The following is a 17273-nucleotide window of genomic DNA, read 5'->3' as shown; positions in this document are numbered from 1 at the left end:
AGTAAACAAAAAATATAAAATTGATAGCATATTGTAACTAATACTAATATATCTAATTTCTATCATTGTTTAATAATTATTAAGAAAAGGTGTAACTTAAAACCTGATTAAAAGTGCTATCAGCTCCAAGGAATAGACTGGTACCTTACTCATGATAGATTGTATGTTATTGTGTGCCCACTTGTACCAGTCCTATACACAATTCTAGCAGTCCTATAATAAATAATGGGGATTTTAATTTTTATTTATTTCCTGTGTGTTGCTAGCTTGAGGGCCCCAAAGTATATGGGAAGATGGGAATGGAGGAATAGGAGCTAGAAAGAAATGAGAAATTTAAGAAGTGGTAGAACTGGCAAACAAATCAACCAATCATGTTTGAGGCTTATAATAACGTTATCCCTTTCCACAAGATTTTACACATTGGCCAACTCATCATAAAATCACTTGACTGATTAGTCACACTCCTTAGCATCTAGGCCCCTTCCCTTAATGTTGCTATGATGGAAGTTATGTCTACACTAAGGTTCCTGCCAGTTGTGAGCAGGCTATGATTTTCCTTCTCTTTTCTCTCAGAAAATGATGAAGGACAACAACCTTGTACGCCATTTGGACGCCTGTGAGACAATGGGCAATGCCACAGCTATCTGCTCTGACAAGACGGGGACACTGACCACCAACCGGATGACTGTTGTGCAGGCATACATTGGGGATGTCCACTATAAGGAGATTCCAGAACCTAGCGCCATCAACTCCCAAACCCTGGAGCTGCTGGTGAACGCCATTGCCATCAACAGTGCTTATACCACAAAAATTCTGGTAAGTGGCTGGTGACTGTTCATTGTAGCAGTCAATGATGCCCAGTGCATGAAAATCACTGGGTACATTTTGAAACACGATTCATCTTAAAACATCTTACCACTGGCCAAGAGATACTAAAAAGATTTTTCAGTATCTAATTAAACCATTCCTTTCATAATAAATTCATCTTTTTAGTATACTTCCGCATAAGAATGGGAAACATTAGCTTTGTCTGCAATGGCTAACACTCAGGTTCAAAAGGGGTGTGTGTGGGGGAAGAAGGGGCAGCCATTCAGAAGTTTACAACCAGATGTTTGGCATTAAGCAGACAGACTATATGGGTGAAGAGTAGAGCGTTTCACATTTTTCCCAATGTTTTTCTTAAACTATGCCACCAAGAAGGATTTCTAATCAAGTTTCTGGGGGCAGATATCCCGTCTCCCTTCCCCTTGACATTCCACTGCCACTCTGGGTATTGCCACTTCTCAGAATCATATTACAACATAAATCAAGTCAGCATAAAGAGGCAATGAGTTTGGAATGGGTCACTGAAAAGGAGATGGCCCTTTCTGTTCTTCAGACACTGATGTGGGGAGGAGTGGTAACTGCACTGTGAGGAGAGCCTCCCCACACCCTTGGGGCTGAGAAATGAGAAGAAAATCAGAAAGTAGGTCAGCATGGTATGCACAGAATGCTAATGAGGGAAGGACCCAAGGTGCAATGCAGGGGACCACAAGATGATTCCCTTTGTACAATTAGAATTGAAAAAAAAAGTGATTTTCAGAAATGAAAAAAAGGATTTCTACTAACTGCTGAAGCAGGTCCTATCCTCTGTGGTTTTGTCCTAAAGATGTGGTGGGCTAAGAACTTCCTGAGGAGGCTTTGGGGCCATTTGGGGGAAGTCAGAATTAGGAAGAGTGATTGAATTTGATGGAATAGAATGGTCTAGGAGTCAGAGGACCTGAGGTCAAGCCCAGCTCTGACTAACCTGCTGAGTGATGCAGTGTGATTTACTTATCCTTCAGGTCCTCAGTTTCTTTATCTGTTCAGTAAGTGTGTTGGACCAGATGGTCTGCCATGTGCTTCCATGTCAAGGTCAAGGGTACTAAAACAATCAAGGAAAACAAGTAAAACAACTAGGAACCTAAGTATCTTTGTGTAGTTAAGTCCAAATCAGTCTTTGCAGGGTAGAGCCACTGACACCGGATGTAGTGCTTTAGAATTGGGCTTAAAATCCTGACTTTACCACTTCCTAGCTTTTGTTATATCATTGAACCTCTCAGATTTCCCTACATCAACTGATGCCAAACTCAAAGAGAAATGACTTCCGCATGGCATATTGCTTTAGAAAAGCACAAATCAATATCATCTATGTTGTATTTTCATTTAGTTTGTTTAAAATTTCCTGAATGCATTTGAATTTGGCTCCTGGACATTCCTAGGGAATTTTGCTGGCTGACTTGCTACCTATGGGCCAGCGAGTTTGACACCTCTGACCTAGATGATCTCTAGGGCCTCTTCCAACTTTAAAACTGTGGCAATTTTGGAAACATTAATATCAAAATGAGAATCCCTTTGCAAGATCTTAAGTGACTAATGTTGCATTCTATTCACACAAAATGGTGTGGAGAATTAGAGGGTTTTTTAAAAAAAGATTAAATAATACTACTAACAAATAGCATTTATATAATTCTTTGAGGTTTGCAAAGAATTTTGTGTTATCTCATTTTGATCCTCCCATCAACCCTGTGAGATAGGTTCTATTATTATTCCTATTTTACAGGTGAAGAAACTGAGGCTGAGAGAGGCTAAGTGACTTGCCCAGGGCCACACAGCTAAAAAGTTTCTGAGGGAGAATTGGAATTCAAACCTAGCTCTCTGTGCACTGTGACACCTAACTTTCTAATGTAATTAAAAGAATACTGAGCTAGGAATCAAGAGATCTGAATTTGGGTCTATTTCTGCCAGTGAATAATAGATTGTGTGATCTTGGGAAAGTCACTTTTCTTCTTGAGATCTCTGTTCTCTCATCTGTAACATGAGAGGGATGAATTCCATGGTTACTAAGGTTGCTTAGAACTCAGAGAGTGTCAGAGCAGGAAAGAACCTTATAGAACATCTATGTCCCTTCTGTCTCTAAGAGTCTGTGATTTATGACTGGTTTGAATTGCTGCAAGAGAGACAGAGGGAGGGTGAGAAAGAATGTGAGAGAATGAGGAGGGAAAGAAGAAAGGAAAGAAGGAAGGGAAGGAGAAGAAGAAAAAATCATTCATCATTTTGTGGTCAACCTCACTCTAGATAAATATTTCTACACTAGACTGGTCCTCAGAAATCAGAGATGGAGCCCATTGGCAGGCCTACACCCAGTGCCTTTTTAGTTTGGTAGACTCTGACAGATGCTTTTATGGCCTTTGAGAAAGCAAGGTCCCTCCTGACTGTGGTATGATGAGGCTAACCTACAGATGATCAGATCTATGTCACTGGAGGGAGGGAGTCCCTGTACTAATGTGGTCATACAATTATTGTCATTATTGCAATATGATCTGGTTATCTGACCATTTAAGGGACAGAGTTTTTTCCCCCTGTACCACACAATGCAGGTATTTGCCTCACTTCTCTTCTTCTGAGATTGTCTGTGCAGCCAGCAGCATAGCTTGTTGCTAAGAAGAACACGACTGTTTAAAGGAATGGTTAGAGCCATCTGGCCAGTATTTTTTTCCCATTTGGTTACTGAAATGGTCAAACCAAACTGAATTTTCTTGACAGTAATGTTGAAGTGGGCAAAAAATAAATACTTAGATTGTTACTCCCAGAAGGGACTTTCAGGATCAAGACTAGAGTATAATGCTCTTATGTGCATGTTTTTCTTTTGAAAATAATAGGATTATAAATACAGGCCTGGAAGGAACTTTAGAGACAATCTAGTTCAAATCTCTCATTTTATGGATGAGGAGAATAAGACCTAATAAAAGGGTGAGTGAATTGCCCAAGGTAACATAGGCAATGTGTCAAAAGATAGATTCGAACCCAGGATTTTTGACTCCAGAGCCAATAATTTTTCTACTGTACTATGCTGTCTCCTTCAATGTTTTTTGATGCTTTAAAATTTTTACATTACTATAATATCTTAATAATCTACTTGGTCCTCAATAGAACTATCCCTTTTAACAAAGAAAATGGTTAAGCAGAATAGATGAACCCCTTAGCCATACCTAACAGCATTGGCATTCTGAATTCATGTATAGTCATTCCATTGCCTCTCTGTCTGGAAAAAGCAAATAGGCTTTATTATCAGTGCCCTGGAATCAAGACTTATTTTCCACTGAACTGAGTTCTGATGTCTATTATCGCTTTCTGTATTTTATTATGATCATTTTGAATCTTGTTCACTTGCTTTTATTCACCCTGCATCAGTTCATCCAAGTCTTTTCAAGTTTCTCTGAATTCCTTATATAATGACTTCATTCCATTCCATTCCATTCATATCCTGCCATGTCTTCAACCATTCCCCAATAAGAGGGTACCCATTTTGTTTCTACTTTTCTGCCACCCTGAACAGTGATGCTCTAAATATGTTGGTATGTGTGAGATCTTTCCCTCTTTCCTTAACTCCTTAGTGACATATACCTTGAAGAAATGGAAAGATAATGAATTTAATTTTGGACATACCTTTGGAGACACTAACAGGCCATTTAGGTAGAAATTTACCCAAGATATGTCGAGATGCTGAAGTGGGTCTCAAGAGAGAGATGGGGACTGGATAGGGAGATTTGAGCACTATTGACATAAAGATATGGTTGAACTGATGGGAGCTGAGAGAGAAGAGAAGAGGGTCTAGGATGGAACTGACTTGGAGACAGAAAGACCTGAATTTAAATCCTGCCTCAGATGCTTTCCAGCTACATGACTCTGGGCAAGTTGCTTTTAATCTTTTTCAGCCCTCAGTTTCTTCATTTGTAAAATGGAGCCATCAATGGCCCCTACCTCACCTGGCTGTTATGAGAATTTAATGAGATAAAGGATGTGCATCACATTGGAAACCTTAAAGGACAATATATTAACTGCTCTTGCAGTTAGTAATAATTATTATTATCATTATTCAGAAAGATAGTTTATGAAATCCCTTCAAAGAGCTGTAAACACACAACAGGGCATGAAATAAGCTACGTAAATACATTAGACTCTATGACAGAATCTTGAGTAGGTGTGGTATGGTGGAAAGGGCAGAGGAATTAGATTTCAAGTCCCAGATCTGATACTTGTTACCTGTGTAACCTATGATTTAGACATAGAATTATCAGGACTCTTTTTAAAAATTAGTGTTTGAACCAGATATAAGAGTGTACATCAGTAATCCTTGCTGCTGGGGAGGTGGAGGCTGGTGGATCTCTCGAGCTCAGGAGTTTTGAACTATAGTGAGCTAAGCTGATCAAATATCTTCACTATGCCATAACCACTAGGGTGAGCCTCTGGGAATGGGGGACCATCAAGTTACCTAAGGCAGGGCAAACCAGCCCATGTTGAAAATGGAGCAGATCAAAGCTCCCATGCTCATCAGAGTGAGACCATGTCTATATGCAGCTCCTTCCAGCCTGGTGATAGGAAATCCCAGTCTTTTTAAAAAGAAAAAAAGAAGTGAGTATGTATGAGAATTTAGAGACACAAAGTATCCTCTTGATTACTATGCCATTCTAAACAGCTCTGAGCACTTTTTTTCAAGGACGGACATGGCCTACTTTGACCATTCCTAGGATACAGTCAGAGTCTCTTCCAAGTAGAAATTGTTCTGATGCCCTTTAAGAAATTCTTTGGTTCCAGAGCCAGAGAACTTGGGTTCAAATCCTGACAAATCACCTAACCTACTTGGGCCTCAGTTTCCTTATCTGTAAAAATGAGAGAGTGGACCTTAGATAGCCTAAGCTCCCTTCCACTCTACAGCTGTTATCTTATGTTCAGATCCAACCTCTGATACTGACTACCTGGGGCAAGTCACATCCTCCCCGGGTCTCAGTTTCCACATCCATGAAATAATGGAGTTAAACTTAATGGGTTTTGTGGTTCCTTTCAGTTTTGGATCTATGATCCTGTTTTGTTACCCAACTCTCTCAACCTAGATATCAACAGAGGTTTTAGCTGCTGAATAGCAGGGAGCTTATGACTGCCATTTCCATCATGAAAATCTAGAACTCATACCTTCAACAGACCTAATTACCCGATGTTTTGGTGAAAGCCTTGCTTTGGCAGGCTGTCAGTCATTGCTGTGGTTAGCCAGCATATGTCTTCGGAATTGGAAAACATTCATTAGCTCCATATTTTGGGTTCAGCCACCACAACACAGGGAACTGGCAGGTTCTTGTACCAGTGTTCAGTCAGGCACTTGTCATACTGGGACTGTGGACAACTTTGTCATAAGCCTTGTTTGGCAAAAGGATTCAGGGATGTGATAGAATCTACTTCCCAGAGGATGTCCCAGAATCCTTTACAAGTGGCTTATTGGATTTTAGAGTTGCAAGAGACCTTAGGGATCATCTGTTTTACAGAGGGGGGTAACTGAGGCAAAGAGCTAAAGTGTCACATCTGGTAACAGTAATGAATCTTACAGTTGTGAATCCTTTGCTCCTTCCATCATTTAGGATGAAGACTACTATTGAATAAATGACTTGCTCAAAAAAGAGGGCTACTGGTATTTAATGAAAGCTACAATATCTGAGGGACAGCTGGGTGGTGCAGTGGGTAGAGTGTCAAGCTTCAGTTCGAGTCTAGTCTCAGATACTTCCTAGCTGTGTGACCCTGGGCAAGTCATTTAACCCTGTCTGCCTCAGTTTCCTCACCTGTAAAATGAATTAGAGAAGGAAATGGCAAACCACTCCAGTATCTTTGACAAGAAAACCCCAAATATGGTTATGAAGAGTCAGACACAGCTGAAATGACTGAAACAACACAGCACCTGAACCATCAGGACATTTTTACTTCGATACTAACATGCAGTAGTATTAAAAATGAGTTCTGTAGGGGTGGCTAGGTGTCGAAGTGAGTAGAGCACCAGCCCTGGAGTCAGGAGGATCTGAGTTCATATCCAGCCTCAGACACTTAACACTTACTAGCCGTGTGACCTTGGGCAAGTCACTTAACCCCAAATACCCTTCAAAAGGAAACAAAAGAGTTCTGTAAATTGAGGCTATAATTCTTAACCATTCTACCTCAGCCTTATTAACCTTGACTTTGTTCTTCATCTTCACTGTCACTTCTAATCCCCCTACCCTCAGTTTTTCCCAGGCTATGATCCCTGCATTGGCCACACTTTCCTTCCTTCAGTATCGTGATCTCTTGGTCAATCAGTTCAACTTGGGACTCTTTTCTATACTAGATTCCCTTGCCCTCTTATCCCATGGCTGATCATGCCTTGCCAAACCTCGACTATGCATACTTTCTCCACCTGCTTACTTTATTCCTGTTCACGTGCTGCCTAATAGAGGGGGAGAAAATCATGAAGCTAGGCAAACTGGCTGACCAAACTTTGGTTACATCAGTGAAATCGGGGCCTTGCTTCCCCAAGGCAAACTTTGACACCTTACTAATCAATTTCCTGTCTCAGTCACTGAAAAGGCCACTCTAAACCCTCCCATCTCTCCTCAAACCTCCTATAGAGCCTCTCCCCACCTCCACTGAGGATTTTCTTCCTACATATTAAAAATGGTCTCGTACTGAGAGATCCCTCTTCTCACGTGTTCGTTTCATATCATTCAGATGACTTCCTCAACTATCACTTTCTCCTGTGTCTCATATGAAGAGATGGTACTTCTTCTCCTTGCTGAGGTGAGCCCTTTGACATTCACAGGTTATCCCCTTCCATAAATCTTTTCTACTAGATTTCCCCCTTCTTTCGTGCCCTACTCTCCCACTAATCTTCAGTCTCTTCTCTGTCTCCTGACTGTTTCTTTTTTTGCCTACAGGTATTTCCGTATCTTCCTTGTCCATCTCTATCTGGTAGCTATCATCCTATAGTTCTCCTCTCCTTCATGGCTAAACTCCTTGAGAAAACCATCTACCCTTGGCTCTTCTTTTCCTCTCATTTAATTTTAAACTCTGAGTAACAGGGCTTTGGACCCCACCATTCAACTAAAGATTTTCTACCAAAGTTACCAATGATCTCTTGATTGCCAGGTATAATTGCCTTTTCTCATTCCTCATCCTTCTTGACATCCTTTAGTATTTGACACTGTAAAATCAAACTCTTCTTCTGGATAGTCTGTCCTCTCTAGGTTTTCACAATGCCTGTCTCTCCTGGTTCTCCTCTCTTCTGGCTGACTGATCCTTCCCAGTCTGTCTAGAGAATCATGCTCATTAACGATGAGTATGCCCAAAGAATCTATCCTTGGTCCTTCTTCCATCTCCCTCTCTACTATCTCATTCAGTGAACTCATCAGTTCTTAGGGATAAGTTCAATTACCATCTTTATGCAGATAATTCCTAGATCTAAGTAACCAGTTCCAGTCTTTGAATTCTAGTCTTACGTCCCCAGTTGCCTCTTGGTCCTCTTGAACTGTATGTTCCGTAGATACCTGAAATTCAGTATTTTAATTATCGAGGGCATAACTCAATGACCCAGGTTCTCATCCTAGACATCTTACTCACACACAGACTAAATATCCAGTCTATTGTCATCTTGTCATTTCTGCCTTCATAACATGTCTTGAATATGTCCTTTGCTCTCCACTCACACAGCCACCACCCTGGTACAGGTCCATATCACCTCATGTTTGCACTATGAAAATAGCCTTCTGATTGGTCTCTGCTCAGTTGCCAAAGTGGTCTTTCTAAAATGCAGGTCCTGCTGTGTTATGACCACAACCCCTTGTAAACTCCAGTAGCTTCCTAATCCTCCAGGTTCAAATAAAATTCTCTTTGTCTTTTAAAATCCTTCATGACTCAGTCACTTCCTACTTTTCTAGCCTTATTACCCAGAATTCCCTTCCACATGCTCTAAGACCCACCAACAATGATTTTCTCTCATTCTTCTCACATAATACTCCATCTCCCAGTTCTGTGCCTTAACACTGGCTTTTCTCTGTGCCTTGAATGCTCTCCCTTCTCATCTCTGCCTCCTGGGTTTCTTGCTTTCCTTCAAGACTTTGCTCAAATCTCGCCTTCATCAAGAGGCCTATTCTGGTCTATCTCATGATGTTCTCTCCCACCTCCCACCCCAATAGGGCCATGCTTTTTGTCTTTTTTTTATATTCTTTGTGTTTAGCACAGGGCCTGGAACGTAGCCTTTAATAAACGCTTGTTGACTGATTGGTTGTTGAATGACTTAATAATATCTCTGAAGGTATAGACATGCAAGCATGACTCCTAATTTGCCTTGTGTATGGGAGAGGGGGGGAGGGAGAGAGAAGGAGAAGGAGAGAGAGAGAAAGAAAACAGGGAGGCCTGGAACAATAATCATGTTGACAACAAATAGGAAAAAAAGCAATATGAAGAAAACATAGTGATATTAAATGGACAATACTGTAGCAATAACAAAATCTCAGGTACAGACAATGGGATGGATAAAGAGCTGGCCTTGGAGCCAGAAAGACCTGCATTCAAATCCAGCTTCTGAGACACTCTAGCTGTGAGACCCTGGATAAGTCACTTAATCTCTCAATGCCTGAGACAGTCCTCTAAGACTATAAGTAGTAGATTATGTGCTGATCTGAGGTATGGAAGTAATTTCCTCAGTGAGATTTCCCCATGAGGATGATAACAGACCTAATTACTTTTTAGCCATGAATTTTTTTATGAGGATTTATGGTTTTTGAGGGATTTCATATCCATTCTTGCTGCTAGAATGATGTGCTTCCTCTGCCTATCTGTGCCTCAGTTTTCTCATCTGAAAAATGGGGTTAATAACCTCTACTCTGCCTACCTCACAGAGGTGTTGTGAGAATCAGGTGGGAGAGGCTGAGAAAAACCTCTAATAAATACAAAGTGCAGGGTGGGTGGAGGGTGTCAGCTGACCTTTATGATCTTTCAGAGTTGCCCCAGAGATTTGGGCCCAGGCTTTATTGGTGAGATGTATGAGAGGGGATGGAGACTGATGACCACAATAGGATATTATCACAGTCATTGCTATAACAATTCCATTGAGGGGGTATGGAATTGTGATTAAAATTCTTTCCATTGATACTGATCAGCAACCTCTCTGTAATTTAGAGTCTTGAAGAGTTTCCACAAGACATTGAGAGAGTAGTGACTTGACTTTGGTCACACAGCTAGTATGTGCCAGACACAGCTGGAAATCAGGTTTTCCTGACTCTGTTGTGTAGTGGAAAGAACCCTATTTCTGGAGGACATGGATTCAGATTCCATTCTTGATGTTCACTGTGTGTCTAAGCTGGGGAACATCATTTAATCTTTATGTGCCTCAGTTTCTGCACCTGAAAGAAAGTATCGGACTAGATAACTTCTGAAGTCTCCTCTACATTTATGTAGTGGCCTTCCTATCCTCAATTCTACTCTTCTCCAATAGTCATCACCATTGACTTATTACAGCCAAGTGACCTAAGCACCCTACTTACAGTTATATAGTCAATGTCAAAGCCAAGATTAAATTCATAAGAATGAGAACTGGAAGGGACTAGAGATTATCTAATCACAGGACCTTGGGATCAGAGATTTAGAACTGGAAGGGAGCTTAGAGACCAACAAGTCCAACATCATTTTATGGATAGGGAAACTGAGGCCATGGATAGGTTACCTGACTTGCCTTTGGTCACAAAGCTGACCTTGATTTTTACTGTTGGTAACAGAATAAATGAAGTGACATTCTAGGTGAATGTATGAGAGAAAGGGTTAATCATGTGCTCTACAGATTTAAGAGGATTGTTTTTGTTCCCACCATGTCTCTAATCAAGTTGAGTGGAGGCAGGGAAGATGAATATCTCTGGTACTGTCAGAAGCATCAGTGAAGCACCAGGGAGAGAAAAAGCCCTCTGGTGGTCACTAACCAGTCCCTCTGTTTTCAAGCTGTTAATTTTTGCAGATGGTCTAGGTTTTAATTAAGATCATGTCTTTACCTGAACAGAAAACATAAACAAAAACAAAACAGTTGTGCATTTCATCTAAAATAAATCAACCTTCACTCCCACCTCCTCTACCCTTAGCATCCTGACTTTGTTCTATTTTTTTTTCAAGGTTACACGGCCAGTTATTTCTGGGTGTGGTGCTAAGTATCAGAGCCTGGATTCGATCCCAGGTCATCCTGACTCTGGGGCTGGTGCTCTCACTCACTGTGCCACCTGGCCACCCCTAAGCAATTGGGGTTAAGTAACTTGCTCAAGGTTACATGGCCAGGTGTTTCTGGGTGGATGCTAAGTGTTTGAGCCTGGATTCCATCCCAGGTCATCCCGACACAGGAGCTGGTGCTCTTACTTGTTGTGCTACCTGGCCGCCCCGAAGAATTCACTGATTGCCTATTTTTTTTTTTTGCTTTTTGGAGGGCAATTGGGGTTAAGTGATTTGCCCAAGGTTACATGGCTAGTTGTGTGTGTGTGTGTGTGTGTGTGTGTTAAGTGTCTGAGGCCGGATCTGAACCCAGGTCCTCCTGACTCCAGGACCGGTGTTCTATTCACTACACCACCTAGCCACCTTGTTCTATTTTCTAAAAGGGATCTAGTCTTGTTGGAATCCTTGGGAACTCAATCCCACATTGGGTTCATCATCACCACCACCAACAACACCAAAAATAATAATAACCATGAGGATAATGATGATGATAATAACTTATTCTAAAACATTTTACATTTTTGAAAAGTTCCTTCCTTATAAGAAACCTGTGAAGTAAGTAGTACAGGGGCAGGTTGGTGGCACAATAGATAGAGTGCCAGCTCTTGAGTCAAGAAGACTCTTCATGAGTTCAAGTCTGGCCTCAGACTCTTATTAGTTATGTGACCTTGAACAAGTCACTTAATCCTGTTTACCTCAGTTTCCTTATCTATAAAATGAGCCGGAGAAAGAAATGGCAAGCTACTCCAGTATCTTTTCTTGAAAAAAATAAAACCAAAACCCAGATAGAGTCATGGAGAGTTGGATGTGACTGAAAAATGACAGCAACAACAGCAAAGTAGTGAGGCATTCATTATTAACCTTATTTCACAGATGAGACAACCAAGGTTCCAAAAGAGTTATAGGATCACAGGATCATAGATCTAGAACTGGAAGACCTCAGGGGTGTCTTCTAGTTTCACTTTCTCTTTTTACACATGAAGAAACTGAGATCCAAAGAGCTTAAGGGACTTACCCAAGGCCTCACAATTAGGAACTGGTAGAACCTGGAATCAACACAAGTCTTCTGACAATTTGAACTAATTTCCTAAGTTATTGCTATTTAAAAAGTAGAATAGTCTACCTTAAAGGAACTGATAGGTTCCTTTTCTTCTACAAAAATAAATTAATGGATTTAGTTTGTTTTTTCACCAACTAAATTTCCTAATGTGTCCTCCCTCCCTCCCTCTTTCTGATGCTCACCTTTTCAACATTTTTTTTAAATTTAACAAAATTAACCAGCACTTAAAAAAGTCTGAGATTTCTGTGGTGTTCCCAAACCTATAAATTCCTGCCTCTGCAAAGTCAGGAAGGAAATACCTTTTTATATCTCTTCTTTGGGGCTAAACTTTGTCATTGTAGTTTCTACAGAATCCAGTTCCAGTCATTTTGTTATTATTGTTATTTCCATTTACTTGGCTATAATCATTGTGTATTTTCTTTTCCTGGTTCTGTCTACATTGATATGCATCAATTCACAAAAGTCAGTCTATACTTCTCTGGATTTATCATATTCATTGTTTCTTACATTACAGTAATATTCTATTGAATTCATGCAACTTGAGCCATTCCCCAGTCAATGAGTATTAACTTTGCTTTAGTGCTTTACTACTGCCCAAAGTGCTACTATCAATATTTCATCATACACGGGACCTTTCTTTTTATCATTGACCTCCTTAGGGTATATGCCCAGTTGTAGAATCTCTGGGGAAAAGTGTATACACATTTTAGCCACTTTCTTTGGGAAATTACAGATTGTTTTCGAATACCAAGTTAGAACTCCACCAATAGTACATCAGTGTGCCTATCTTTCCATAGCCCCTCCAGCATTGACTATTTCCATCATTTGTCATCTTTCCCCATTTGTCAGGAGTAAGGTAAAACTTCAGAGTTGTTTTGATTTTCATTTATCTTCTGTTAATGATTTGGAACACTTATATCATTATTAATAGTTTATGATTCTTCTTTTGAGAACTGTCCAGTGTGTCCTTTGACTCTATCTACTAAGAAGTAAATTTTGGTCTTAGCTGACTGTATATGTTGGCTATTAGACTCTTATCAGAGATATTAGATTTTAAAAATTTCCCTAGTTGACCTTTCCATCCTGATCTCAAAATGGTTATAGGACCTGAATATTAAAGATCATGTCATAAAAAAATAGGAAGGAACCAGAGCAATGGGTAGGCAGTAAATTCTTAACAAAACAAAGAATAGAGGAGAATACAAAAGATGAAATGGGTAATTTTGTTACCTGAAGTTGAGAAGCTTTTGTGCAAACAAAAAAACAAAGCCTCCTTTTCATGGGATAGGATGTTGTAACATTTGTAAAGTACTTTGCAAATCTTAACATGCTGCATAAACACTAGCTATTGCTATTATTATTATTATAATCATTGATTATTGGAAGTCTTCATGTTAAGGCCAAATGATTATTTGTCGGTTCCTTTACTTAGTGATTTCTTTTGCTTTTTTTTGAAGGGGGGGAAGGCAGGGCAGTTGATTGGGGTTGTGACTTTCCCAAGGCCACATGGCTAGTAAGTGTTAAGTGTCTTAGGCCAGACTTGAACTCAGGTCCTCCTGATTCCAGGTCCAGTGCTCTGTTCACTGCTCCACCTAGCTACCCCAGGGATTTCATTTTCAAGAGAGCAGTTGGACTTAATGACCAGTGAAGTCCCATCTAACTCTGAAAATTCTGGAATTCAAATTATTTCAGTGATGTGATTATATGTGATGCTTCCATCTGATTTTTAAACTCTCCTTTCATAAACAGTTGAATGACCTAAAAGTGACTTATTTTGTTCCAATAGGGACCCTTTACAATGGGGACTGACTTGAGTCTGGCCAAGCCCACAGCAGGGGCTTTATTCTTACCTCTTGTGGTAGTATGTACCAGAGGAGAAGAGCTATATGCCTATGGCTCAGAGACCTGTGACACTTCCTAGCCATATTCCATGCCTGACATTCCTAATCTCCACCAGCAGACACTCAGGCAATATTCAGAATAGCAAAAGCAGAACTCATACAGGACTGTATCATGCCATGTGATTTTTTTGGAAACAGTTCTCAGTGTGGTGATAGAAACAGAAATATCATTGTGGCTTCATTTTATAGAAGCATATAGAAGAAATATCCTAAATTTAGTCAACTTTTCTATCAAGTGTAACATTTTGTTGAAGATTGAAATCCTTTACCATAATAAAAACCCAGCAAAAGACAAGTGACTTTTTTTGTTTTTGTTTTCTGTGGAGGGAACCTACACCACCAAATTTGATCTAGGTGTTTCCTTAATAAGCCCACACCCACCAAAGGAGGTGCATATATCAATCTGTTAATTATCTGTTAAATAATATTAATCAATCAATCAATATTTATTAATCAGATACCACATATGACGAAATGTGCTAAGAAATGTGATATAATGGAGAGAGCGCTAAACTTAATGCCAGGAGATCTGGGTTCAAATTGTGGTTCCAAAATTTACCAGTTGATAGTCATGTGTCTCTATTTCTTCATCTGTAAAATGGTGACAATAACAATTCTACCACCTACCTCACAAAATTGTGAGGAAAGTGCTCACTCAACGTTTAGGTACTATGAAAATGAGAGTTATCAGGGCGGCCAGGTAGCACAGTGAGTAAGAGCACCGGCTCCAGTGTCGGGATGACCTGGGGATCGAATCCGGGCTCAGACACTTAACACCCACCCAGAAACACCTGGCCGTGTAACCTTGAGCAAGTTACTCAATCTTGATTGCTTTAAAAAAAAATGAGAGTTACCATTATTGGTCAGTAATCACAACTAAATGTTTAATATGCAGGACTAGAAATCTAATATGTTTTGGTGCAAGGTTAGAAGTCCTTCAGACTCAGTGGTGCTTTTGTCAATTAATTTTTTTAATTGCAGTCTCAAAACTTTGTAATCTTTTGAGAGTTTGTCTAGAGCAGTGGAAAGAGCCATAGTCTGGGGGATAGAAGACCTGGCTCTCAAACTAGCAGTGTAACCATCTCCTTGGCCTCAGTTTCTGCATTTGTTAAAATGGTTGTGACGGTGCCATGGTCTCTCCAGGGCAGTGTTTCTCTTAACCCTTATTTTGTGTGTGATGGACCCCTGTGGAAGTCTGGTGAAGACTATAGACTCCTTCTCAGAATAATATTTTTAAATAATTGAAGGGAATGGTAAGTTTCAGTTAGAGGTTGGTAAAAATAAAGAAGTGTTTTTTTTTTTTCTCATCTAAATTCATGGCTCCCCAGAAATCTAGAAAAGAGCACCATGGTCCCATGATTAAGAACTTCCATAGCCTCAGATCTATGAGGGAAGTACTTTGTATTTCTTGAACTATCATATAAGGGAATTCCTTGCTATCATAGTGGGAAAAGAAGCCTGGCATTGGTGGACTGAGAATTGGGAGCCCTGGTCTACCACAGGTAGCTGTGTGAACTTAATGTGGTTAATCATTCTCCTCTCTGTGACTCAGTTTACTCTTCTGTGAAATGAAGGGGTTAGATTAGGGGTTGGTTAGAGGCTCTGAGACATACAGTGAAAAGAGTGGCGAACTTGGTTTGAAGCCCAACTCTGCCAAGTCTATGACCTCTGACAAATCATGAATCCTCTCTGGTTCTGAGTTTCTTCACCTGGAAAAAAGAGTGTTGGAGGATATGACCTCTTCTAGCTCTGAACTGAGTATCTAATGATCCTGTTATATTCTCAGGTATAGTGGATACAGACAGAATGTTAGCTCTGGTCCCTGCCCTCAGGTCAGCTAAGGAGAAGGCAAAATAAAAATAAGGGAATAGGGAAGAGAAAGAAATGAGCATTTATATAGTACCAACTATGTGTGAGGAACTGTGCTAAGCATGCTAATAGGAGGAGGAAGAGCTAACATTTATATTGTGCTTCCTATGTGCCAGGATCTGTGCTAAGCATTGTAGTAGTAGTAGTAGTAGTAGCAGCAGTAATGATGGTAATAGTAGTAGCAGCAGCAGCTAACATTTATATAGTGCTTCCAATGAGCCGGGAACTGTGCTAAGCATTGTAGTAGTAGTAGTAGTAGTAGTAGTAGTAGCAGTAGTAATGATGGTAATAGTAGTAGCAGCAGCAGCACCAGCTAACATTTATATAGTGCTTCCTATGAGCCAGGAACTGTGCTAAGTGCTTTGCAATCATTATCTCATTTGATCTTTACAACAACCCTGGGAGACAGGTGCTTTTATTACCCCCTTTTTAAGGCTGAGAAAACTGATCCAAAGGTGCAGTGACTTGCCAGGGTCACACAGTTAGGAAGTATGTGAGGTGGGGGTTTCCTAACTCCAGGCTCAGTGCTCCATCCACTGTGCCAGAATCTGAGATGCCAGCCAGTGCCACAGACCATCAGATGGGGGCTCCAGAGGGTAACTGCCACAGGAATTCTGCGGTAGGAGAGATTCTTGTGGGTAGCCAGGAAAGGCATCAGGGTATGGGGCACTTGGGCATGGCCTGGAAGGACTCATATAGGCAGAGATGGCCATAGTCATGGCAGCAAGTGATACCCATATTTCTTTGAATCAAATAGACTGTTTCAAGACAGTTCTACTGTACCTTTCTTGTGACCCAACCTGGAGCATCCCCATTGTGGCAACCATTCCTTGCTGGCCTAATAGAGAATTACAGTGAATAACTTATTATTCAATGGGAAGACTGACAGCTTTTTCCACTTTTAAGGTCTGTCAAAACTAGATTGACTACAGAGACTCACATTTTATTCTAAAGGTGATAATGTTGCAGTAGAGTATTTTATATTAGTGCTTTATGGTAACCATGTGAGATAGGTAGTAAGAGTATTATTATTACCATTTGATAGATGAGGACACTGAGGCTTAAGGTAGGGAAGAGACCTGCCCAGAGTCACAGTAAAATCCTGCTTCTATTACTTACTTCCTTTGTGATCTTGCACAAGTCACTTCATCTCTCTGAGCCTTAGTTTTCTGAACTGTAAAATAAGAGAGTTGTACTAGATTATCTCTGAAGTATATTCCATTTCTAAGTGTTGTCTCCAAAGGTTTAAAAACAGGACCAATAGCCAGGTCATTCGACTCATAGTCCAATGTGTTTTCCTAAGCTGAGAATGGTTATCAAAATGGACCAGGGCTTGGACTAGGACATAGAGTGATCTGAGAAAAGCAGAGTCTGCAGGT

At 40.4% G+C, this 17273-nt stretch overlaps 1 protein-coding gene across 3 annotated transcripts in view; it reads left to right on the top strand.

Annotated features, from left to right (window-relative positions):
- Nucleotides 1-17273, top strand: part of ATP2B2 (ATPase plasma membrane Ca2+ transporting 2) — a 423952-nt gene that overhangs the window by 326719 nt on the left and 79960 nt on the right. For all 3 annotated transcript variants that reach the window (XM_069083950.1, XM_069083948.1, XM_069083949.1), the window contains one exon: nt 574-816. In XM_069083950.1, the coding sequence (XP_068940051.1) occupies nt 574-816 (243 nt within the window). The remainder of the gene's footprint in view (nt 1-573; nt 817-17273) is intronic.

The sequence above is a fragment of the Petaurus breviceps genome, unplaced genomic scaffold (genome assembly GCF_028583685.1).
Source record: "Petaurus breviceps papuanus isolate PSGF00001 unplaced genomic scaffold, PetGlider_PUasm1.0 174, whole genome shotgun sequence".
NCBI classification, from domain to species: domain Eukaryota; kingdom Metazoa; phylum Chordata; class Mammalia; order Diprotodontia; family Petauridae; genus Petaurus; species Petaurus breviceps.
The sequence above is the reverse complement of the archived record's forward strand: the minus strand, read 5'-3'. Positions and strand labels throughout refer to the sequence as shown.